General features: G+C 41.5%; 1 protein-coding gene across 1 annotated transcript in view; it reads left to right on the top strand.

The window, feature by feature from the left end:
• spire2 (spire-type actin nucleation factor 2) overlaps window positions 1–27430 on the top strand; it is a 113447-nt gene that overhangs the window by 42069 nt on the left and 43948 nt on the right. Inside the window, exons 8-9 of the mRNA XM_034227143.1 lie at window positions 25185–25351; window positions 26026–26248. Coding sequence (XP_034083034.1) covers window positions 25185–25351; window positions 26026–26248 — 390 coding nt within the window. The remainder of the gene's footprint in view (window positions 1–25184; window positions 25352–26025; window positions 26249–27430) is intronic.

Here is a 27430-nt window from a genome sequence, read left to right as displayed (position 1 = left end):
CCTTGGGATCCCCCAGTCAGAGCTGGTTGATGTCGCCAGGGAAAAGAAAGTTTGGGGCTCTCTGCTGGAACTGCTACCCCCGCGACCCGACCACGGATAAGCGGGAGAAGATGGATGGATGGATGGATGGAAGCACGGCATTCGTTTGTGTCGGCTGCCCTTAAAGGCAATGTGAGCGTCCATTCTCATTGGATAACGGAGAATTGTACACCCGGAAGTAAGTATTCCCCTTACTGTCGATTGAGTTTACAGTGATATCTGCACTACTCATCCACTCAAAAACACCAGGTTATCCTTGTTGATTACACAACATTGATTGGTTTAAATTGTGTACAATGCTTTTGTAATTTTCCCCTTCGATTCGGAGAAACACATATTTGTTCAGTTGAGGATGGCTGAAGACTCTACACTACCCAGAATCCTCAGCTATCGTTTGGGACTACACCATGTGCTTTGCTTGACAAACCCCATGATTTGTCCTCAAGCTCTGTGATTGGATGTTGGAGTAAGGTGACCAGATTTTCAAAATTAAAACCGGGGACATTTTGAGTTTTGCGGTCAATATATCATTAACATATCCAATTTTCTTCACTGTTAAAGACAAAAGCGGGACAATTCTGGTTCAATGTAATTCGAACATTTGAACTGTTGGATGCAAACGGACGATAGCTCATATGAGACTTCAAAGGTCTTTTATTTTGAAACTGTACATCAGATTGTCCTGATTCTCTCTGAGTGATTAGATTGGGTCACCTGCTATCACCCTGAAGTGAAATAAGACTTTGATACTGGATAGTTTTTGTTTTATTCTTATCTAAAAACCGAGGGATGATAGCTCATATATGAGACTACAAAGGTCTTTTATTTTGAAATTATACATCAGATTGTCCTGATTCTCTCTGAGTGACTAGATGGGGTGTTCTGCTATCACCCTGGAGTGAAATAAGTCTTTGATAATTTGACAATTTTTTATTTATTCTTGTATAAAAACAGAAGGATGATAGCTCATATATGAGATTTCAAAAGTATTTTATTTTGAAATTCTACATCAGATTGTCCTGAATTTCTCTGATTGACTAGATGGGGTGTCCTGCTATCACCCTGAAGTGAAATAAGTATTTGATTGACTTCAAGTGACTCTTTGATTATGGACGGTTTCCATTAAATAATAATCAAAATATAGATGGACAATATATCTAATTTGAGATTTTAAACAGCATACATTTTAAATTGTGCTTCAGAAAGTAAAGTTATTTTAGGAGTGTTGTGAGATGGTGTCAACATCAATTGCAATTAGTCACCCAGTGGAAATGTCAGATATGTCTTCATAACTGTATACTTACATTTTACATTCATTCAGTTATAATGTGGTAGCTATACGTAGTTTGTTTTAAATGATTATTTAAAAACTTGGGTCACAGGTTCCTCAACAGTGCATTACAAGACATCTATCGATATGTGTGTATATCTAAAGCTTTAAACATATTCTGCACATTTCTTATTCTATCTACATACATCTTATAAGAGTATAATCAATATGTATAATATCAGTTAAAATAAGTGCTTCAATATAGTTAACATTGCTGGAAAGTTGATTGTCAAGTTCCAAAACAAACCATGCAATATATTAGACGTTAAGTACTTTGTCAGGCTTAATAGGCACTTATTGTAAGTCGCTTTGGATAAAAGCGTCAGCTAAATGCAATGTAATGTAATGTAATATTTATCTGTAGATAGATACCCCCAAAGCTTTTTTCTTATTTAAAAGAAGACCTTAACCTAAAGTATTCTTTAATGTTTAAATAAAGCCTTATTAGTTTGTCTGTTTTGCACATCCTCCTATCAGGCACTAAACTGTTTTATTGTAGAGATCACTTACAGTATCTTCTTGATATTTTCTATTCTATATTTATATCATTGACCTTCTACTTTCCCACTATTTTGTATGTACTCTTAATATTTAAATGTTTTCATCAAATATAACACATTAAAAAGTGCTTTACAAAAATGAAAGACATTAAGAAAAAGGCATTTTAAACAGTCATTAAAAAGCAACACAATCTACCTGCATTGCAATACTCTAAACGTGTAATAACGTGCTTTAACCAGTAGGAGGTGCGGGTCAAAAAGCTGTCAAGTTTACAGTGTTAACAAAATAAAATATACTGCTGTTTCTGGTTTAGTTTACGACGGATATATTCTGTTATTGTTTTGATATTTGTAACACAAAAGCGATGGAAAAACCCCACAGTAACACAGAAAAGATGGTCTTAACATGACCCAGTGGTCTAGTAGTTATACTAGTATAAAAAACAATAATATCAAAACAAATTATTACTACTAACTTTATTGTGAAATTAAAACAGAACTGTAAGATAATAGTTTCCGGTCTATTCTGAGGCCAGATCTCTGTAGATAAATAAAAATAAAGAACTACGACAGATGTGTAATATTTAATGCAGCCGAACCATTTATTACAATGCATTAATGTGATGACTTTCAAAGAGTAAAGCAAGCACTGCTGAATAAAGTATGATTTTATCTTTTAAGAAACGCTTTTTTCATATGGAATGCAGTTGGAGGTCAACCAATCACAGAGCTTGAGGCAAAGCGGAACAATAGCTGAGGATTCTGGGTAGTGTAGTGTCTTCGGCCATCCTAAACTGAACAAATATTTGTTTCTCTGAATCGAAGAGGAAAAATACAAAAGCATTGTACACAATTTAAACCAATCAATGTTGTGTAATCAATAATGATAACCTGGTGTGTTTAAGTTGATGAGTAGTGCAGATATCACTGTCAAATCAATCGACAGTAAAGAGAATACTTACTTCCGGGTGTAAAATCCTCCGTTATCCAATGGGAATTGACGCTCACATTGCTCTCCGTAATACAATAAAGGGGACATGATCAAATCGGAATATAATGTTCTTTTAAAAAACGTTAACTAAAGGGAACAATCTATTGGACACAGCTGAAGCTCTGGCCTTCCTTAAAAACTAACTAATTTAATAAAAATCACAGTTGTATTACACGGCCGAGGCTATACAGGACCGTCCTGTATATAGCCATTTCGGAGCTTGTATACAGGACGGTCCTGTATATAGCCATTTCAGAGACCTTATATACAGGACCGTCCTGTATATAGCCATTTCAGAGGGTTGTGTACAGGACGGTCCTGTATATAGTCATTTGGCGTTGTGTACAGGACGGTCCTGTATATAGCCATTTGGCGTTGTGTACAGGACGGTCCTGTATATAGCCACTCCCGTATTACACACAATGCACTGTTTTTTGAGAACAAAAATGTGTAACTAATGCACCATAATACATTCTGACGAAAAATACAAATTATTATGAATACAAATAAAATAAAAGAAGCCTCCCGTGAGTTACTACAAGCTATAAAGTCGATTTAAAAAACGTTTTATAGAATAAAAGCTCACTGCTGTACGTTGTAGAAATGCGTGTGTGCACCACGACAAAGGAGCCTCATTCACTTTACATTGGCGTTGTTTGCGTGGTGCAGACACGTAAATGTAGCAAAGTTCGTGACTCCACCACGCAATGCGGTGTTAAGGAGTCGTGGTGGAGTCACGCATTCTGGTGAGTTAAACACGTGTTTACCGAGATCATAGTTGCTTGATAGAACTCAAACGATAATGACATTGACTTTCACTGTTTTGCTCCTGCTGTTCTATGCGGAAATAAATGTTGTACTGAAGCTGAATGGACAAAGTCAAGTTAATAAACAATGGCGACAGACTTATCCTGTCCTGCGGCCGCTGAGGGTCACTCCACAGTTCAGAGCTGCAGTTTTATGCTGGAGTGTGTAACAGGAGTATTTTTCCATTTATAGCTCCAGTACATGTGGAGGTGGCATTGTGTTTCATTAATATTGACCAGCTATTTATAAATGAAGGTCAGTTTAATGCCACTGATAAAATAATACCTAAAGAACACCACAGTGACTGCACACATTGCTTAATTCAGAATTCTGGAAATTACATTTTCAGCAATACTTTAATTGTACGCTGTAAAGAATTATGTCCTAATGGTTAGAGGAACTGTTATATCTCTCACAGGCTCCGCCCTCTACTGGACTCTATGGGTACTACCCCTCAGTGGCGTAGCCAGGAATTATTGTGTGGGTGGGCCTGGAGAAATGTAGGTGGGCCAGGGGGAGACATATTAAGCGTGGGGTCTGAGCTGAAACTTCATTAATGATTGTTTAATGCACTAATAGAACATAAGCATAAATTAGCAGTGAAAACAAAAACATAGGCACGGCGGCCTCAGAATGTGTGTAAAACTGACATCCACATAGGGATGGGTATCGTCAGTGCTGGAATTGGGCCGGTACTCAACGGTACGCAGTACCGGCACTTCTGGTTCTGACCCATGGAGTACCGGCACTTCTTGCTCAGTACCGGCATGCTGGCGGTACTCCGGTACTCATGCACCGTGCCAGTACTCAACACTCTCCCGCCGTTCTTATTATACATCCATATATATATATATATACAGCCGCCCGGTACTCAGTAGATGCGTCATGAGGTGCCGAACGGACATTCTCATCGCTCTAACCGCTGGAGTTTCACAGCGGCTGTCAGCTGTTTACTCCTGTCATTCAAACAGAACGTGCTGGAGAGGGGGCGGGGCTTATCTTCTCCATGTAAATACTGTGGTGGAAACGACTATGTCAAAATTAACCTATTTGACCGTGATTTAATAGTAATACACGTTTCAAAATAATAATAATAATAATGCCGAAGTAACAACATACTGAAAACTGTTTATACATACATACCTAGATGCACGTGTGTTGTGTTTATGCAGTGCAACTCCCACCCAGTGGGTGGCTATGTAGAGTGATAGAACAGAGCAGGCACGCCCCCGAGAGAAGGAAAGCAAGTCACGTCACAAATTAGCATTTCTAAAATGTTAGCTTGGATTAATAAAAGTGCAAAAAGACAGCGGTTGTCGCCGGAAGAAACTTAAAATACAGAGAATGCTGTGCCTGTGTTGGAAATTGTGTCTGATGGGGAGCTTTCTTTGGTTGATCCTCCTGCTCCAAGTTCTAGTGAATTAGCATTAGCACTAGCTCCGCCGCCTCCTCCAGAGCCTCTAACGTTAGATGCTGCTGGCTCAACTGCCACCACCAACACCGGGCAAAGCGATGCACCTGACTGCTGGAGCAGCTGGACAACGGACCAGGTGCAATATTTTTGCAAGACCAATGCATGGCTCCTTCTTAAAGATAAGAAGCTAGGATGTCGGATATGCAGAGATGTCAAATCTTTGGGAATACACACTGGACAAGGACTGAAACTGTCAACTGAATGGGGTGAGTGTGCAGTGTCTCATTTCGGTGTTGACAAGGGCAAACAACAAGCTAGCCTGAGAAAAAAAATCAAAGAACATAAAGAATCACAAGCCCATGTAAAAGCTGCTGACATCCTTACATCTGCTTCACGTGAAACTATTCAACATCAAGTGCAGTCTATGCATAAATCTGAATTAGACACCACTATCAGAGTTTTTCGAACGGCATATAAAATTGGCAAACATAGCCATTCACAGACATGCCAATTGATTTGAATGTACAGAAACTGAATGGGCTGAACGTGGGCAGGGTTTTGCACTCCAATAAAACCTGTGGCGAAATCATCGACCACATAGCTCATGAGCTGAAGAAAAAAATGGCAAAAGACATTACAGAAAACCAAAGAAAACTCTGTGTTTTGGTCGATGAATCTACCACTATTAGTGGTAAAACGGTGCTTGTTGTGTGTCTACGCTCAGCATTAGCTGATGCTGAGCCCGAAACGTTTTTTTGGGAGCTGATCGAGTTGGATGGAACAACGGCTGATGACATCACAAAGGCGTTAATGGAGTGTCTTGGAAGAGATTTTAACGAGGACTTTTTAGGTCAATGTTTCGTTTCTTTTGCATGTGATGGGGCTTCAGTCATGCTAGGGAAGAGAACAGGCGTTGCTACCCAGTTGTGTAGTAAATTCCCAAGTCTGTTTGTGTGGCACTGCTCCAATCATCGTCTAGAGCTGGCAGTCGGGGATGTGGTCAAGGAGGTCTCAGGGCTCAATCATTTCCAGATCTTTTTTGACAAACTCTATTCCTTGTTCCATGCCTCCCCCAAAAATCAGAGGCAGTTAGCGCAGTGTGCGCAAGCAGTCGGACAGTGTCTCCTGGTGATAGGGCGTGTTTTGTCCATCCGCTGGGTGGCTTCAAGTGAAAGGAGCGTCAGAGCAGTCTGGGAAAACTACCGAGTGCTTCATGATCACTTCACAAATGCTGCAAACGACACGAGCAGGGATTCCAGAGACAGAGCAAAGTACAAGGGCCTGGATGATGTGCTCACATCTGCAACGTTTGTCAGCAATCTGGGACTGATGTACGATGCGCTCACAGAGCTCAGCGACCTCTCTCGGCAACTCCAAAAAAGAGAGATGACACTGCCTACAGCAGATAGGCTCTTAACTCGAGAAATACGAGTTTTTGAATCCATGGTCACCATGCCTGGCCCACACATGACTACAGTTCATACAGCTCTAGCTGAGAAGTCCTTCAAGGGTGTTGCCCTGCGTGAGAATGGCAGGCTTGTACAGATTCATGCAGGTCAGTTTTTCCACAGTATGGTAGAGAATCTGAGACACAGAATGACTTCCACAACCTCCTCTCATGTCAGCACAAGAGAAATCCCATTACATGGCCGGGAGGCCCGGGACAATCAGCTAATCCAGGACATGAAAGTTATCCATCCTGGAAGTTGGCCTGAAGAGGAGTTAGACGTACAGTATGGGGACGTAGAGGTGCTACGTTTGTGCGAAGTGCTGAAAGTGGACAGAAGAGAGACTGTTCAGGGCTTTCGCGAATACAAGGAAACCAGGGCATCCCGTACACCTGCTGCCATGGAGCCTCTACTGAAAGCAGTCCGAACCATCGCTGTCTCCACTAGTGAGTGTGAGCGGGCATTCAGCTGCATGAACGATATCCTTACTGCAAAAAGGAATGCTCTCTCTGTCAGCCGACTGTCCAGCCTGGTTTTCATTAAATGTAATGGACCATCACTAGGACAGTTCAATCCGGAACAGTATGTGAGGTCCTGGCTGGCAAAGGGAAGGAGAAATGCTGATGAAAGAGCCTGTCCAGCTCCAGCCCCTGATACTGATGTCCCCAAGGCCTTCTGGAGCCTTTTCTAACAATGTGAAGTATATTGCAAAGCAGCTCACCCAGTGAGAAGACTTTTGGCATAATGTGCCGATTTGTACAGATCCTGGAGATAGAAGGACTTCAGACCAACCAGGGAGTTATCTGATCAGCTTGGTGTTCAATGTAACTCTTTACCATGGCTCAGACTTTGTTACTTGCAGTTACAGTTTCTCATTTTAGATTGTGCAAATTTTGCATTTGTTTTTACATGTTCTTTGTTCATGCTCTTTATCATTTTTCTGAGTTGGAAAGTTAGATTGCATCATAGTTTACTTTATACATATTTGTATTCTTCAGTGGTGAAGTATATTGCAAAGCAGCTCAGCCATGTGAGAAGACTTTTGGCACTTTTTCGTTTTCTGAGTTGGAAAGTTAGATTGCATTCAAAATGTACAGAAATACTTAATTTTGTTAAAGCTTTTTATAAAAAATGCTTCTGACCAGAGCTTTGTTTTCTTGTCATTAATGTTGAACACCACCAGAGGGGCTCTCACCTGAAAGGTCTCTGCTTCATGTGTCTTCAGCAGAAGATCTAGACTTTGATTGCTATATTTTCAGTTAATATTGACCTTACTGAGCTTTAGCCATATCCGCTGCCTATCATAAAAAATGTTAAGTACAGTGAACCTTTCTAAAATATACAGTAGTAAAGAGACAAACCCACCAGCATTATAGTAGCCAAATTCTTGTTTGTGGGCTGTAGCCTATATATAAAATTGACTTGAAAAAGTTGCTGATTTTAGAGTACTGGCACCTTTTTCATTCCAATTCAAGCACTGGGTATCGTTAAGGTTTTAACGGTACTACTATATTTATCGGTAGCGCTTATCAACCCGGTCCTTTAACACCTACTTTTATCGGTTCTTTTGGAGAAAAAAAATAAGGTAAACTAACTAAACAAATTGTGAACAAAACTAACATTGCTTTTTATTTAAATGAAATACATAATATTTCACATCAAAAGAAACAACAATGTTTTAACAAATCGTATTAAATAATCTGATGACAGAATTGTAAACAGAATAGCTGAAACTTTAACAAAATAAATAACTCAGTTTCCTCTAATCATTAACCCATGTTTGTATAATGTAGTAAACTCCGTGTGTTGCTGCTAGCATACATAACACCTGACGGGGAAACGTTACTCGTGGACGGGGCTACAGAGCTACTAGAAAGACAGTGGAACCCGGTGCATTCCTCCGTCTGGATGTGGAGCACTTTTGCTAAATGTTTAGACAAATTGCTCGTGTTACCGCCCTGACATGATAAACTCTTATTGCACTTTGGTAACGAGTATTGTCCACATCGAGACGGCTATAGTTTAACCACACCTCGGAGCGCGTTCTCTCCGCCATCTCCTCCGTGTGTGTGTTGCTGCATGTAGCAGCTGGGTGTGTGTAAACTGCCCCGCCCCCTCGCACACAGACGGGGGAGAGAGATCTCTCGACTGGATTGGAAAGATCTAAAATACTAAAAATAATCAGACGCATTTTGCTGTCTTTTTGCATATTAGAAACGGAGTTGGCGACACTTAAACTGTAATGTAATGTTTGTGTAGCAATAATACGACATATATCGGGGGCCACAGGTTGTTTATCCTTGACAGTCGCACAGTGGGCACACACTGAGTGTTTTCATATTCAGCAAATGTGTACACGCTAAACTGCAGACCTCAAGAAGAAATAATACTTTCATTCACTCACGGCAAAAGTTACTTTACTTACTATAAAAACTCACGGTAAAAAAATGCACTCCCTATTCCATTGTCATGAAGGTGGAATTTAACTATATCCAGAATAAGTTTTATTGGATCCAGGCTAGAAACATGTTTATTTCTGCTGTAAAGTTGGGCATTTTAACATGGGGGTCTATGGGAATTGCTCCTTTTTGCATCCATCCCCTGTCGGCCACTAGATGAACTGCAGTTTGTGGCACTTCCTTCTGGGCTTCCCGGCTCTGCGCTATGAAGCGCTGATTGGCTGTGGGTGGGCCAGATGTGCATGTGGGTGGGCCCAGGCCCAGGCCCACCCACAGCTACGCCACTGCTACCCCTTGATCATATCATGCATTCATCCAGGGACTTCTATAACCGTAGCCGTTCCCGGGGCGGGCCTACCTGAATACGTGTGCATCCCACCGTATAAAACGAGGCCTCGCCTCCTGACTGTCATCCTTTTCTCTTCAGCAAGCAAGACAATTGAGCGAAGCTAAGCGAGAAGTAGGAAAAACATGGACTCACCTCTGTTGAAGCAGCGCTTAATTGACGGCGCCGATCTCTTTTGTGGCATTTTAAAAGCAGTGAACTGCATCATTGTCTATTATGAGAGTTTGGAGTTAATACCAAATACAAATAACCGCAGTAGATTTAAATTCCACCACCCATTGTTTTACTCATTCTCCCATCTGTTATTTGCGAGAATAATTTATTATATTATGTATGCTATCTATTCTGCCCTTGCGTATGCATCGCACTGCATAGCTTAACAGATAGCGAACAAAGACTCAGAAGACAGTTGTTGAGTTTACTTTTACTGAGTCTTGAAATTGTAAAACTGCAAAAATAAACAGAAAAATACAACACAAGTTACACAATTGAAATAATTAGGGCCGGGACTTTAACGCGTTAATTAAGATTAATTAATCACACAAAAATTAACGCGTTAAAAAAATTAACGCATTTTAATCGCACTTATTTTTGCACCGCGGAACGTTTCTCACTGGATGAGTTTCAGGCGTACCGATTATACTGGAGCACCAACTAACGTTCATGACTTCAGACAACAACAAACCACAGTGAACAACAGTGGGAAATGTTGTTTTAAAAAACGGACGGATGGAAGCGTCGATAAGAGCACGGTTGTGTGCAAATTATTCAAAAAGGAATTCGCATATCACCGCAGCACATCAAGCCTCAAGTATCACCTCAATGCAAAACATATAGCAGCTAGCGTGGAAGCTAGCGTGGACGTTAGCCTCTTTTATCGCGTTCACACCAAAAAGAGCCGGTACTAAAATTAGTTAATGAGAACCTTTTTACCCCCACGAAAGTCCCTGCTAGAGAGCAGAGAGCTGCTAGAGAGCAGGGACTTTCGTACGGCTCTCTTGTGAGAAAAGAGCTATATTTCTGATTGGCTGGGCGGATTGCAAACCACGCCCCGTAAAACTCCCAAAAAGTTTTGTGAAGCCGCCATTTTATTATCCTCGCATTAGCATTATTAGCATTAGCCCAGCGCAGAAACGCAGAGAGACTAACTTATGGCAACACAAAATAAAACATGGGAGCGGTGGAGATGAGGAGGTGTCGGCGTCTGGCGATTTACTCGGAAGGCTGCTGGGACTCCCAGCAGCTTCTACTGAAGCCAGTCCCCAACTCCGGGGACTTTCGGCCGGGGACTTTGGGCGGCAGTATACGCCGTGAAGTGGTTTGCGGCCTGCCAGTAAACCCAAAGCAGAAGAAGAAGAAGTGACGTCAGCGGCTTCATTTGCCTATCCACCCCCAGGTTCAAAGAGTTCTCATGAACTAAATTCTCATGAACCTTTGTGGGAAAAGTACTGCGGTGTGAATGCGCCTAATGGTATACTAAAATCCATGTGAAAAAAATTGCTTCTCACTGTTCTTAGGTCAAATATTTATATGTGATTAAAAATGCGATTAATTTCGATTAATTAATTACAAAGCCTCTAATAATTAGATTAATTTTTTTAATCGAGTCCCGGCCCTAGAAATAATACATGTGCAACATAATGCAAATAGAGTGCAGTATAATCAACAGCCTATGCTAAGAATGAGCTATGTCCGTTAGCTTAGCAGCTAGTTAGCTTAGCTTATCTTACACATTGAAACCACACAATCAATTAAACCACATTTTTGAAACATAACTTGGCACACAGGTAAGTTTGTATACTTACAGATAGATCTACTCCAAGGATTAAAACAAAATGATCTGTGGCATAGAACTGAGCTACGATGTGCTCTGCATGGCTTTGCTGAGTAAACTAAAACACAAGAAGGAGTCGCGCTATCTGGTGCCTTAAAGCTATAGTACCGAATTTTGCCACTAGGGGTTGCCAATACACTATGGTGTCAGAACACTCCCCGCTTGGTAAACCTTTTTCCACTATTTACATCTCTTTACCCTTGGTATCAGTAACACCACATCGCTGATGGGCCTAAGGTACTCTTTCGCTGTCCCTTGACCTAAGGTCTTCACCATGACCTTTCGCACCTTGCCGTCCGAACTTGGAATGGCCTTTACTATCAGACCAAGAGGTCAGTCATTACGTTGTGCTTGAACGTTCTTTAACAAAACAACGTCACCGTCCTGGAGATTAGGCCGCTCCTCGGTCCACTTCCTCCGAGGCTGAAGAGTTGCCAGATACTCCTGCTTCCACCGTTTCCAGAAGGAGTTCGCCAAGCTCTGAACCTGGCGCCACTGTACCTTACATAGGTGATCCAGTTCAAAGTCCCCCGGGGGTGTGGGTGTCACACTCGCCTTCTGGGTTAGAAGAGTAGCAGGTGAGAGTATCTCAGGAAGGTCTGTATCATAAGAGATGGGAACCAGAGGCCTGGCGTTCATGATGGCCATAACTTCAGCCTTCAAAGTGGCCAGGACTTCATGGGTCAGTTTATCCTTATTCTTCAACAGCAGTGCATCAAGGACCCGTCGAGCCACACCAATCATCCTCTCCCAAGCTCCACCCATATGTGAGGAATGAGGTGCGTTAAATATCCATGTACAACCATGGTCTTGCAGATAGTCCTTGCGTCCGTGTTTATCTGAAGCTCTCTGCATGCTCCAATAAAGTTTGTGCCTCTGTCTGACCTGAGGTGTTTGACAGGTCCACGAATCAACAGGAAGCGCCTCAAGGCATTAATGAAACTTGAGGTGGTCATGGTTTCAATAACCTCCAAGTGAACAGCTCTCGTACTGAGACATGTGAAAATGACTGCCCATCTTTTACTCTCAGCAGCACCACCTCTTGTGCGACGAGTTATCACACTCCATGGAACAAAGACATCAAGACCTACATGTGTAAAAGGTGGATCCATGGACAGTCTGTCAGCAGGCAGATCAGACATTTTCTGAACCTCAAACTTGCCTCTTAACTTCCTGCAGATGACACATTTGAATATTGTACTCGAAATGAACCTCTTCCCTCCTACTATCCAGACACCGGCAGTGTGCAGTGCGCCCTCTGTTAAATGGCGACCTTGGTGAGCTGCTTGATCATGATAGTGTCGGACTAAGAGAGTGGAAACATGATGACTGGCTGGCAGGATGAGTGGATGTTTCTCTTGGTCTTCCAATTGGGCTTTATGGATGCGACCCCCAACTCTCAGCAATCCATCCTTGTCAAGAAATGGGTCCAGTTTCACAAGAGAGCTGTGGCTAGGAACATTAATGCCCTGAGTTGCGCAGTCCACCTCGTTCTTGTAAACATCCTGCTGCACTGCCTTCAAGGTGATTGTTTTGGCCTGAGAGAGCTCTGAGGTGTGTGACTGTTTGCAGTGATGCCATCCATTGCACTCTACAGTGTGAGACTTGCTGGAATAGGACTTGGCTACATGAATGAGTGTTGCCATACCTCTTACCGTTGTGATCCGATACTCTGCTCTGTGACTTTGGTTGCAAGAGAGAGAACTTGAGGATACATTTCTTTATCAGTCTCTGGTTGCACAAGTTCAAATGATTCAGTCTTATTTTCTTGCTCTGTGTCTGTCTGACGGAGAAATTGAGGGCCAAAGAACCAACTAGATGACATCAGACAAGCTGCTGGTATTGGCCTTGTTCCGTGGTCAGCAGGGTTCACTTCAGTTTTCACATAGAGCCACTGTTCTGGGTTAGTACTGTTCCTTATGCGAGCTACTCTGTTAGCTACGTAGGTGTAGAACCGCCTTGAATTGTTGTAGATGTAGCCAAGAACAACGCGACTGTCCGTGAAGAACCTGACTACCTTCAACTCCAAGTCAATCTCAGACTTGATTAGTTCTGCCAGTTCAACCGCCAAGACTGCCCCACACAGCTCCAGGCGAGGTATGGTGTGCAATGGGTAAGGAGCTAGCTTTGATTTGCCCATCACAAAGCCTACATGCCATTTCCCATCAGGGTCAAGAACACGTAGGTATGCTACGGCAGCAATTGCCCTTGTAGTTCTGTTCGTTTGCAAGATGACATTGAGACCGGGGTATATGGTCTTGGTACTTGAATCTGTTCCAGCTCAGTTAGGAGTCAGTCCAAGCTTTCCACTGAGCTTCCTTCTCTGGTGGGAGTGGGACGTCCCACTCGTACTGCTCTGAAGAAAGTTCTCTTTCCAACGCCTTGCCTTGCACAGTGATGGGAGATGCAAATCCCAGGGGATCAAAGAGACTGTTCACAGTGGACAGTATGCCTCGACGAGTGAACGGTTTAATGTCCTGTGAAACTTTAAAGGTGAAACTGTCATTATTGAGTTCCCAGTTTATGCCCAGACTCCGTTGGAGAGGCAAAGGGTCGGCTCCCAGATCCAGATCTTTAAAGTCGCTTGTTCGTTCTTCAAGAGGAAAGGCCTCCATGACCCTGGCACTGTTTGAAGCTATTTTGCGAAGCCTCAAATTGGACTCAGCCAGTAGGCTCTTGGTTCGCTGTAGCAGATCAATGGCTTCATCTTCTTTTGACACTGAAATTAGTCCATCATCGACATAAAAGTTCCTGAATACAAACTCCTTTGAGTCTGTGCCATGTTCAGTTTCCCCTTGCTCTGCAGCCTTTCTCAGCCCGTATGTTGCTAAAGTGCTGGTGATGGACTGTTGCCAAACACGTGCACTGTCATCCAGTAGTCAACAATCTCCTTATCTGGGTCGTTGTCTCTGTGCCACAAAAACCGCAGGAAGTTGCGATGGTCCTGTCTGACCTTGAAACAATAGAACATCTGTTCTACGTCAGCTGTGACGGCTATTTGCTCCCTTCTGAATCTCAGTAGGACCCCAATTAGAGTGTTGTTGAGGTTGGGTCCACTGAGGAGAACGTCGTTCAATGACACTCCTTTGTACTGAGAGCTGGAATAAAAAACTACTCTTATTTTCCCTGGTTTTTGCGGGTGGTAAATACCGAATGTAGGCAAATACCAGCACTCTTGTCCATGCTGCAGTTGTGGAGCTGGCTCGGCTTGGTGGTTGTCAATGACCTTCTGCATGAAGTCAAAGAAATGCTCTTTCATGTCTGGTCTCCTTCTGAATGAGCGCTGGAGAGAGGAGAGACGCTGCAAGGCATGTTCCCTGTTATTAGGAAGGGGCTTGCGGGGGAAGCGAAAGGGCAGTGGTGCCACCCAGTGGTTTTCATCATCCATTTACACCTCGTTTTCCATGATTCGGAGAAAGATCTTGTCATCCACAGACAGGGCTGGTTTGTCGTCATCAGGTGTTTTTCGAAACACACTTTCTCCTATACAATCTAACCTTCCATAAAGGACGTTTTCCAGGCTGTGAGATGGGGCTGGAAGAGGATGCTTGGCTGGACCATTTAACCTCTCCTGGATGGGCGTCCATTTTGAAGGACATGGGTCTTGTAGACGTTGACATTGTTTGAATTGTGAGTCCCATCCAGGCATATTTCTCCAACTATGACCCAGCCAAGGTCAAGGCGCTGGGCGTAGGGTGAGTTGTGAGGCCCGTTACACTGTTCACGCACCTTATGTAGACGCAGAATGTCTCTTCCGAGCAGAAGGAGAATAGGAGCCTTGGTGTCGAGGGGAGGAATCTTGTCAGTCACTTGCCTGAGGTGTGGAAAATACTGTGTGATCTCCGGAGTGGGAATCTCTGACCTGTCGTCAGGCAAGTTGTTACATTCCAACAGAGGAGGGAGTGCTGCTTTAGTTTTCCCATCAAGTGACTCCACTATAATGTTGCATGCTTTTCTTCCTGCTGTCTCTACTTTGCCTGAGCATGTTGTTAGAGTATAGGGAGATGCATTGCCATTCAAGCCAAACAGATCGAAGAATTGTGATTTTGCTAACGACCGATTACTTTGATCATCCAGCACTGCATACACTCTTTGTGACTTGTTGGGATAATCAGCCTGGTATACATTCACCAAGCAGATTTTCGAGCATGATCTGGGCTTGGGAGCACCACAGCAGATTTCTGTACACATGGAAGTTACTTCAGGTGGCCTTTGTCCTCCAGACTCTCCGCTTTGCTCATTCTCAGGTCTGAACATACCAAACGACCAAGGAGCTGGACCAGGATGCATGGCTGAGGTATGTTTGTCACTTTCACACTCCTTGCATTTAAGTGTTGCCTCGCAATCTTTGGCAATATACTTTGTGGATTCACAATATCGAAAGCAGATGGATTTCTCCTTTAAATAGGTTATTCTCTCATCAAGGTGTCTTCCTCGAAACCAACGGCATTTTGACAGTGGATGAGGCTTGTTATGCACTGGGCATTGTTTGTCTGGTTCCTCTGTCTTGATAGCTGAGCTAGACTGTGAGGCAGAAGCAGTCACTTCAGTTTTCCTAACTGAAACAGCTGTTCTCGGAGTGTATTTAGGTGTTCTATCCACTCTAATGTCACTTTGGAAAGAGGAGAGACTGAATGCAAAACTTGGATCATTTCTGATCTTTGCCTGGGCACATACAAATTTCACAAAGAAGCTGAAAGGTGGGAAAGGCACAAGATAATCTTCCTTATACCTGGAACCTTGCGTTACCCAGCGCTCTCGTAGACTGTAAGGAAGCTTTTCCACTATTGGATTAACACCTCTTGCAGTGTCCAAATATGCTAGGCCAGGCAGGAATCCACCAGATTTAGCGGCATCTATCTCCAGTAGCAAGTCACCTAGCTCTCTGAGCTGGTGGATGTCTTTGTTTGAGGTGGTTGGAAATGTCTCTATTAGTTTTAGAAGGGCATTTTCGATCACCTCTGGGCATCCATAACATTCCTCTAAGCGCCGCCATATCATACTGACACCTGCTGTGGGGTTATAAACGTGCACTGACCTTATCCGCTTTGCATGTGCTGCTGACACCGGGCCAAGCCATTTGACAAGGAGGTTGAGCTCTTCGTGGTCAGACAGATACAGCTCCCTTCTAACTGCTTGGAATGATGATTTCCATGCCCAGTAATTTTCTGGACGATCATCAAAGGCAAGGAGCCCAGAACTCTCTTTTCTCACGAGATACTGAGCAAGATCAGGAGTATGAGGAGTTGGAGCTGAGTAGTTATTTGGAACGAATGCTGGAGAGACAGGAAGCGATGCATAGTGTAGGTCCTCAGTGGGTTTGTGCTCATCTGCACCATTGTGTGGCCAATGTATGCCCTGCTGTCCATTATTGTGAGAAGTGAGTTTCTGTGTTTCCACGTTTTGAAACTGTTGGTGAGTGTTTTGTAAAAATTAATGTTTATCAATGTATTCTGTTGTGCGTCTTGCTGGATCCTCCTGAGCTACATCCTGTAACTCACCAAGATGTCCTTCTTCCAAATCTGCTGCAGTTGCTTCAAATATGGCTGCCTCTTTAGATGCGGCCACAGCTTTACTTTCCAGCTTCAAAACATAAAGGTTTGCCTCCACCTCTGCTTTCTGCCTCATCATGGCTGCCTCCCTTTCTGCGAAGGATACCTTTATTTTTGCTGCTTCGGCTTTAGCTCTTGCCCTTGTCGCTGCAGCACTGGCAGATGACTTGCTTGACCTTGTTGATGACCTGTGACTTGAGGCCCGGGACCTGGTCTCCACAGACCGGAGTTCTTCTTCCTGGTCATTCATCTTACTGCTGTGATTGATTGATTGATTGATTGAAAAGTTTATTAACAGCTTGTATATTGGGTACAGTACAGTACAGCTCAAAACATACAATTGTTAAGGGGATGCAGACCAGAGAAAGACTTTCGTCTTGTTTACATCAGGGTCCCCCATTTCCAATTCATCATGTCATTTAAGACATATAATACATATTTGACATACAGATGGCTTATTTACAATTTACATACAGGTGGTTTTTTACATACAGATTGCTTATTTACAATTTTCATTTTAGATTTCGTTCTAATACATCCTAACCGGACATTTAAGACATACCAAGTCTACAGATATACAGTTAGTAACAGAGTCTAAAATGTGAGTATATACATAGATGGGGGGGGGGAAGCTGTCCATTGAACGACAGGTTGAGATTTGTACCATTACCGGGGCCAGTTTTGCAATGCTCTCCCCCGAAGGTGCTCTTTAAGAGAGGTTTTGAAGGTAAGTATAGTTTTACTTTCCTTTACAGTTGTGGGAAGAGCATTCCACCTTGATGTGGCATCATGTCTGATGAATGAGTCTTTAGGTTGAAGTAGTAGCATGCTGATCACAGAATTATTTCGCTGCCTTTCCAGCTGAGTAGTGTATTTTTACTATTCTGCCCTTGCGTATGCATCGCACTGCATAGCTTAACAGATAGCTAACAAAGACTCAGAAGACAGTTGTTGAGTTGACCATTTACTGAGGCTTGAAATGGTAAAACTGCAAAAATAAACAGAAAAATACAACACAAGTTACACAATTGAAATAATACATGTGCAACATAATGCAAATAGAGTGCAGTATAATCAACAGCCTATGCTAAGAATGAGCTATGTCCGTTAGCTTAGCAGCTAGTTAGCTTAGCAGCTAGTTAGCTTAGCTTATCTTACACATTGAAACCACACAATCAATTAAACCACATTTTTTAAACATAACTTAGCACACAGGTAAGTTTGTATACTTACAGACAGATCTACTCCAAGGATTAAAACAAAAATGATCTGTGGCATAGAACTGAGCTACGATGTGCTCTGCATGGCTTTGCTGTGTAAACTAAAACACAAGAAGGAGTCGCGCTATCTGGTGCCTTAAAGCTACAGTACCGAATTTTGCCACTAGGGGGTGCCAATACACTATGGTGTCAGAACACTATCCATTAATTACCTGGGGAATTTGAGTCCACTCTCTTTTAAGCTCAGTTTTGATCTTTACCTTTTCCTGAAAAATCATGGTCTGCTGCATGCTCTACAGCAGGGGTATTCAACTAAAAGTCAACGAGGTCCAGTTAGAGAAAATCTCCCCGTGCAAAGGTCCAGAACATCAAAATGTCTAACTTGCTTTATGAATTAGTGTGATATATATTTAAGTAACCTGTAGCTTTATCAACGTCTGCATGTAATCAACAACTGACTGCCAATCAAATAAAGAAAGTACAATTCATAAACAACAATATTTATTGTCAATTAACATTGAACTAATACAGATATACAGTAAATACTGTGGATATGTGTAATGTTCCTCTCGGGCTGCATTTAAAAATGAAATAGAGAAAATAAATAAAATAGCTTTTGAAAATATGTGCATCTTAAAAGTGCTTAATTTTAGATAAATAAAATAAAGTGTAGCAGCAGCTTGAGTTTCCCTTTTTCTTTGTTAACCGTTTCACATCATGACTTAACAGTTTCAGACGATTATAGAACAATATCAGTCTTTACACATCATAACAATTGAACAGTTTTAAAGTTTCTCTTTCTTTCTCTCTTATATTGCAGTCCCTCACTCACTTTTTTTTAAATTCAGTGCGAGAATTAAGCTGGAGTTTGTCCTGCCAGGAGTTTAAATCTGGGCTGAAATGGTGTCAGGGTCATTCTCATACACACATGCAGGTGCTCATTGGTTAGCCTCGGTTAGCCTGCGCTGGAACGATATTTAGTTTTAATTTTGATCCTGGTCGACTGATCATATTGGGCTCTGAGACTGCTTTTTGTGAGCTCAGTTCTGACTTGAGAGGGAATGTTTGGTCAAACACTTTGTGTTCTGTCCAAGGGGCAAACTCTGGGGAATAGCCGGGACGCCAATACGGAAGTGCCACACACTGCAGTTCATATATTGGCCGATAGGCGATTGCTGGAGAAAGGAGCAATTTCCATAGACCCCCATGTTAAAATGCCCAATTTTACAGCAGAAAAAAACATGTTTCTACCCCTGGCTCCATACATTTTTATTATCGATATAGTTAGATTCCACCTTCATGATTATGGATCTGTGAGTGAATTGTTTTCTAACACGACCCTTTTATTTATATTAGGTCTTAACGTTTTTGCATAAATTAGGGCGTGGTCACATTGAGTGACGGCTCTGTGAAGTGACTGCTGCTGTTAGCTTCTTGTCTCTCTGCTAGCTGCTCCGTGAAGCTAGCTACAGGGACTCTGCCTGCTCAGCTCATCCAGGAAACACAACTTGAAGCTGGCCGTGGTTGTTTGTTCTTCATGCTTATATATCGGACTATTGTGACTCGCTCTGCGTTTGAAACAGACGGTGCATGAATGCGGTTTTGCGGTAAGTGAAATTCTAGTGCTTTATTGATGTGTTAATGATTTTAATCAGCTACGTAATGAATGTTAAGGCTTGGGTTAGCGTGTAGCGAGTGGTAGCTACATCGGTGCTAACGATGCTAATCGTAGCCTCCAAGTTAAAATCATAGACTGTATATATAAAGGTTAAAACGAAATAGACGTTAAGTGGGATAATACTGTAGAACAAACGGCTTCTGTTTGAGGTTGATAAAATAAGGTCATCCTTTTAACGTAGAGAGATATTTTATTATGTAGGTAGAACTGTATGCATCGCTAAGGTTAATTTAAATTGGCTATGCTCAAGTATGTAGAAAAGCTAACGTCGAAGTAGTGTATGTGAAATCAACCTCACAATAAGATGTGTATATTACAATTATTAATGTCATATTTCAAGATGATTACTTAGATATTACAATATGGTTCGTTGAGCAGGAGTTCATTATTGAGCTTACACGTTAACGTCACAGTCATCTGAAGAACGAACCCAAACCTTGTTGTTTTTATTAATTGCATTACCAAATGGGTATCAAATAAACAGTAAGCATTGGTAACACAATTTCCAAAGTTACAGTAAAATAAAAAGGACCCTGACTCGGACAATACACAATCCAACATGTTCAACAGAAGAGAATCAGTTATATTGTTTGTACACATGGTACTTTACATATATATCTGTTTGTTTAAGGTGTCCAGGTGATGCAGACAGGCTGGACCAGAGATTGAGAGACAGAACTGGACTCCTCACAGCAGTGAACTTCAGCACAGGTACAAAGACTCATTTTTCATACTGTACAAAGAATCAAGAAAGATATTGGTTTAAATAAATGAAGTATTGACTTGAATACACTGATATACATTCCATTAAACAATACTAAATACTAGATTATGGGATTAGTTTTGTATCATAAAGATAAAGCAACACTTTCTCAGAATAAAGCAAAACTATGAGTTTAAAAGAGTAAAAAAACGAATCAAGCAAAATAAAATAAATTTCAAAAATAAAACTATAAGTTGCAAACAAATCATTTGTGTAATCATGTAAACTATAAGTCTTTTTTCTTTGTTTTAACATAGGTTTTTGTTTGCAGTTCTTGTTTCTTCTTTCTCAATGATCAGACTTTTGCTCTCGCTGCAGCTTTCTCGTTTGCGCTCCCTCATTTTTTGTTTGAGATTTTGACACAAACATCCCAGGTGGGCGGGACTTTCAGGGGTGTGTCCCCATTGGCTACTCAGTTTTTGAGTGACAGCCCACTCACCACAGATCATACAGTGCAACTCATGCAGCAAACTCCGGAGACCACTCGGCCACGTTAGTGTCGGTGTCTCCTGGGGAGTTTCATGAACATATCGGATTTATCTTATGGATTGCTGTGCATTATATTTCTGATGTGTAGTTCATACTTTATTCCAACTTTAAATATTGTAATACCTGAACACACTGCTGCTGTTAAATAATTTCCCAATTTGGGATTGATAAAGTGTCTGTCTGTCTATTTATTTTATAGATTAAAAAAACACATCTATGTATTTTTAAGCTAAAGGTGATGCACAATATAAACTGTATACTATTATTTTTCAAAGACATGTTACATTTCAAAAGCATATATTGCTATGTTTAGGACAAACAATTAAAGACTGCTTTAATTTAACAAATTCTACAATATAAAAGTGGCAGATTTGCTTTATGAAACAGACCAGACCTAGGCTGCATACCAACACAATTAGGAATATGCTCACATCTTACTATGTTGGTCTGAAGAGCTGAAGCATTCATACACAATGGATACAAACTGTGTTGTCTCATTCTATATCCTGTGAGAAAATGATATACATTTAGCATGAAAAATTCGACATACTATTCCTCAGGAAGATATGAATAATCAACAGATTTGAATGGAATCTCTAACATTTTCATGTAGAATAAAGACAAAAAAGTGATTATACAAATTACATTTATTGAAATTTGAACCAGAAGATGAAGTCTCAAAGAACGTTTTAAATAAAAGGACATAAAACAAAAAGGTGGATAATAATAACATCTATTAAATGTATATGTAAAGACATTTGGTCAAATGAAATGACACTGAGCCAGTGATAACAGTAACGCCAGCGTGGATGAAGCTGGTGCAGGTCTTTCTTCATGCCCCCCCTCTGTGCTGTCCCCTCAGAGGAAGTAAAACACAGCTCAGGGGCATCATGGACGGTAGGTTTTCCTACAAAGTTAACTCAGCCTCCATTGATTTTCATATCAAATTAGCGTGTTAATAAAATAAACTATCATGGCTTATACTTGCATATCTAAACAGAATCATGAAAACCTGTTGGTAGAGTCAGGCACACGAGTCCGTTTGAGTGTGTGCGCCGGTGTCTGAACGCTCACTCACTGCTAGCTATGTAGCTAACTGTAGGCTACTTAGCTTGCATTGTTATGGATCTAAAGGTAGCACAAGCTAACTTTCATAGCACAACTTTACTTCTCACTTAACACAATAAAGAAACAGACCGTACAGCACAAACAACACAAATGATCAATACTTACATATATTTTCACTTGTAGTATTATAATCATTGAAATGCTGGTTCTTCTGGGGGTGTTCTATCCACGCTCAGCTACCGCACCGCAGCTTCCTGCACTGTACAATCGTTGGAGGACTGGGGAGTCACTCAAAAGCTGAGTAGCCAATGGGGACACACCCCTGAAAGTCCCGCCTACCTGGGAGGTTTGTGTCAGAATCTCAAACAAAAAATGAGGGAGCGCAAAAGAGAAAGCTGCAGTGAGAGCAACAGTCTGATCATTGAGAAAGAAGAAAACAAGAACTGCAAACAAAAACCTATGTTAAAACAAAGAAAAAAGACTTATAGTTTACATGATTACACAAATGATTTGTTTGCAACTTATAGTTTTATTTATTTTTATTTTTGCTTGACTCAGTTTTATTTTATTTTAAACTCATAGTTTTGCTTTATTCTGAGAAAGTGTTGCTTTATCTTTATGATACAAAACTAATCCCATACTAGATCACCTACACATCAGTTAAGTTGAGGGTTTTTTCCATGCAAAAAGTTACATTTAGATGTTAACAAGCACTATAATTTTGTCAGCTTTCTAATTTAATGTATTAAAGGCAAAGATATTTAACACATAGTGAGAACTGCTACTATTTATCTCTCAATATTGTCTGTAAAAAACGTGGTAAAAGTGATTCTTTCAGTGAGACAACAGAGCAAGCTTCTACAGTTGCACTACGTTTTGATAACAGTTAAATATTATTTTGATAATAACATATATTTCAATGTTGATGAACTTCATACTGTTAATTCATAATCTGATTGTCTTTGTAGCTCACTGTTGAAATTTAAAAAAAACATTACAATTACAAAATAATTATATCTACAGCCCCTAAACACACAAACACACCACTTTCATAAATAACACACTTGTTCTGCAATAATATGTTTTATGTTTCCTGTCATTTTTGTTAGGAAAGGACATGCCTGAAAGACACGACATGTTCTCCTTCTCTGAGGGTCAAGAAGAACATCCAAGAGGAACATTAAAAGCCGATGTTATGAGATTTTAAGACCAGTACAGGACATTCACTAAGAAACTACTTTTATTGTGAAAACACAGTCAGCTGATAGTCACCTATTTCCACATCTACACTCCATCAGCTGATTATTTCTATTTGCCTCACTTTATGAGCTTCACATCACTTGTGCCTTGTACCGCAGAGTTTGCAACGTCACAAATAAATGGGGCCAATCTTCAGTCAGATGTGAATGTGTAATCTAACATTTTCAGTAAGAATAATGGACAAAAGGAGTGCAAATACAAATACAATTTATTGAAATGTGAACCAAAACTTAATCAAATGTTTTAAATAAAAAGCACATATGGACAGAAGGTGTAAACCTATTAAATGTATAAGTGAACACATTTAGTCAAATAAAGTGACAGACTAGGCCTGTGCAGTTGGTATCAGCTTTGCCCAGCATGGGCTCCTCCATCAGGCCTGGTCCTCCTCCCTGAGGAAAGACCCTCAGTCCTCTCCAAACCAACAGGACGTCCATCACACGGAGGTTTCTCCCTGAAGTCTCTGCAGCTCTCTGGACACCACGCTGTCTCAATCCGTCCACACTGAATATGAGAGGGGGAAAATGAAAATAATAAATGCTTTAGACAATAAGAAACATAAAGTTGACTGTTGAGTTGCTCAGTTTTTTTAGATTGTCAATACTATTACTGTATAACTAATATCTCAGGTTAAGAGGCACATTCAAATAAAGATTGGTCTTTAAATACATTTTGTCTCTTGAATTGTTTGTCTAAAGTCAAGGATCTATAACTGGTACTTAGTTGTAATGATACAGTCTGGTTATTATGCTGTTTGGAGGAGGCTTCACAGGTAAGAGCACTAACTAGCTACCATCACATGTACCTTAGCTTGACTTAAATGTATTAAACGTATAGTTAAGTGATATCAAAATACAAATAACTAATGTCATGCAAACATATGAATATTTGCTTGATTCCAGAGTTGAATTTAGCACAATTGCATACAAACATTAAGGGGTTTTAAGATTCTGAAGTATTATGCTAAAAACTCAATAACTTAGATTATTATTTATAGTTTCATGTCCGCTTACCTTAGAAACGTAAAATGCGACGGCAGCGTGTAGATGGGGAGCATGTTAGCTTAGCTTGGTAGCTTCAGCTAGCTCTGGAACTTCCAGCTCGGTGGCAGCAGGTCCCGCCTCGGCTCCGCCTCTTTGCCCTTATTTGGAGAAGGCTTGAGAAGGCGGGAGTTGAACTCTGACGTCACTGTCGAGCCGTTAGCTGCCGACTCCGCCTACTAAGGGCTTCTCGGCAACTCTGCAGAATCCTATGGGTGACGTCACGGACCCTACGTCCATTTATATACAGTCTGGTTCTGTCTCATAGTGGCGTTTTGGCACTTTTAATGAGCGCCACGGTCTCTGAACAAATGAGACACACTGGTTCTGTGCTCCCAGTGGGCAGGATGAACATGAATGAGTCCACTCAGGATTAAAAGCTCTGTTCTCACTGTCCACGTTCCTCTTCTTGGAGAGCGCCATGTGTATTTATTTGTCTCTCCCTGTCTGCCGCTAACACGGCTGTTCACTCTCCTCTCCGCTTCTCTCCCTGTATCGCTAATTATTCTCTTCACTCACTTTCCTCGTGCTCTCGTCTCTTCTTATGTGTTTCTCTCCCTGTATCGCTCACTCGTCTCTTTCGCCCCCTGTCGGCGGTGGTTAAAATAGAATACAATAAATGTAATTATATTTATTGAATAATGTTATCATGTGATACGAACCCAAATCCAGTAGTATTTGTGTGAGTTTGTGATTGGTGTAAACCGGAGGAGTTTCAATACATTTGACGGAGACATACTCAATACATTTGAAGGAAATGTGCTGTAAACAATAGAGCAAATGCCTATTGCTCTGACCCATTGACAGCAATAGAGGCAAGCAATACAGGGACTGCAGTTCCTCTTTTATGGTACAAATCTCCACAGGGTCTAGCAGAATGGCTGCCCTCTGATCTGTTTCCTACCTCTCTGTTCCCTGAAAGCCTCTTTGGTTTCTCTCCTCTCAGCATTTGGCTCTCTGCCCTGCCTGGCTCAGACTCGTCCTTCTAACATCAAATCCACTTCGTGCATCGACCTGTCCGTATCGGAGCCCGGTCCCCGGCAGCCGTCCCGCCCCCGCGTCCTGCTGAAGGCTCCGACTCTGGCCGAGATGGAGGAGATGAACATATCTGAGGTGAGGCCAGACAGAGATGGGAGGGGTCACAGTAGCACATGCGTTGCAGCTCTGGTGGGTTAGATGGAAAGGGAAAATATTTTTGAGATGAATTTATTTTGCACAAAGTCTATTTTTCCCCTCCAGTTGTTTAACATCAAAAGTTGAAGAGGGGTTACTCCTGCACTCCCACAGACATTTGAGTTTCTTGGAGGCTGCTAAATAATGTATTTTAGATGTTGGCCAATTTCAGTTCAAAATGGATTAGGCGTTCAATGATTAGTCTCCCATACTTGACAAATGTTTTGTAATTGTTTGGCTCGAAATAGACATTTTGAGAAAACTGAGAAGATATAAAGAGGCCCTATTCTTCGTTTGGGTTTTTCCACTTCCTCTAGTGTGTTCTATAGGCTTCTGTGCATGTAAATGTGGGAGGCGGTGGCGTAGTGGATAGTGCGTTGGTGTTGGGATCAGGGGTCACAGGTTCAAACCCCCACTGCAGTCAGCATGTCGTTGTGAGACACTTCACCCCAAATTGCTCCTGTGGGGATTGCCCACAGTATTGAGTATGTTAGTCGCTTTGGATAAAAGCGTCTAACAAGTGACATGTATTGTATTGTAAATGGTCTGCAAAGGCTAAATTCCCTGTGTTCACCCCAGAGGGGCTTATCCAGTGTTGCCTTCTACCCCCCCAGGAGGAGGAGTCCCCAGAAAGCGGGGATCTGAGGCGGGCAGAGAGCTCCCCCACCCCTCTGAAGAGAGACCGCTCCTTCTCAGAGCACGACCTGGCCCTGCTGCGGGCCGAGATGCTGCCCCCCCTCTCTGACACAGCCCAGCTGGGGGGGGCAGTTCGGCTGCGGGGGGAGAGGCCTCGGTCCAGGACTCTGACCGGGGCCGGGCCGCCTCCTACTCACAGAGGTCAGTTACTTTAGAAAATATAACAAGTCCTGACTTCAATAGAGAAGGCAAATATAGAGTTTCAAATGTAGTCAATGTTATTATATCAGCATCAACCCAACCAAGAATCAATTCATATTCAAAGGGATCCAATGAATGAAGAATAAGCGAGTCCCTTTAATTACCATTATCGATTTAAAAGTATCATGTTGCCATAGCAACACTTGCCGTCAACTTGCCATTACATTTTTGTGGGATTGCTTGAACGAGCTTCATGCACATCATATGAATTAAATTAAAAACTGCTCCATGACTCTGACTGTGACTGTGAATTTCATATTGAAAATTGGCAGCTGTATAGTCGGTGACGAGGCTTCGCTGACATGACCAGGGGGAGAAGGAGCGAAACATAATTTAAATCGATATTTTTCCCAACAGACACTGTGACTTGTCAAACACAGTGATCACTAACAATATAAGTACAAGACTTTATAATCCCTGAACTTCAACAGGCGCTCCAAACTGTGTGCATCACTTCTGGTTTCTGATGTGTTTTGAGCACATTTGTGTTTTTATATTTGCATACTTTAAAAAATACAGTGTGTTTCTTCTGATGGAAGTGTTTTGGGTCTTTGTAGAGCGTTCCCCTGTCAGCCACCGTAAGAAACTAATGAGAAACATTTAAGGAAAATGCAGTTGATGTTCTGGATATTGTTATTTTAATATTATTCTACATGGCCCTTTTAGCACAAATTGAAACAATGATGAAAACAATGATTTCACTTAATCCATTTATAAAGGGGCATTGAAGTAGGAATTGTAATTGAAAGGCCTTAATATTGTCACGATCTGTCTGTGTTGTGTTTTGTCTTGTCTTTTTCTGTCTTTGGTATCCTGTTTTATTTTGAAAAGTGTTCACCTTCTGTCTTGCCTGTTGCTTTCTGTCTGTTTTCCCTCCCTGATTACCTGATTGTGTTCACCTGGTGCTCCTGTGGTTTCTCCTCCCTCCTCACCTGTCTCATGTTTGTTTGATTAGTCCTGTGTGCATTTAGGTTCTGTGTTTTCTGTTAGTCTTTGTGAGTTCCTTGTTGTAGTTGGACGTTGTTCACGGGCAGTGTTGGGACTAACGCGTTAATAAGAAGTACGTTACATTACTTTTATATTGTAATATTTGTATTAGAGTACTGGTAACTAGTGATGGCG

The sequence above is a fragment of the Gymnodraco acuticeps genome, unplaced genomic scaffold (genome assembly GCF_902827175.1).
Source record: "Gymnodraco acuticeps unplaced genomic scaffold, fGymAcu1.1, whole genome shotgun sequence".
NCBI classification, from domain to species: Eukaryota; Metazoa; Chordata; class Actinopteri; order Perciformes; family Bathydraconidae; genus Gymnodraco; species Gymnodraco acuticeps.
This window is presented reverse-complemented; position numbering and strand designations above follow the sequence as displayed.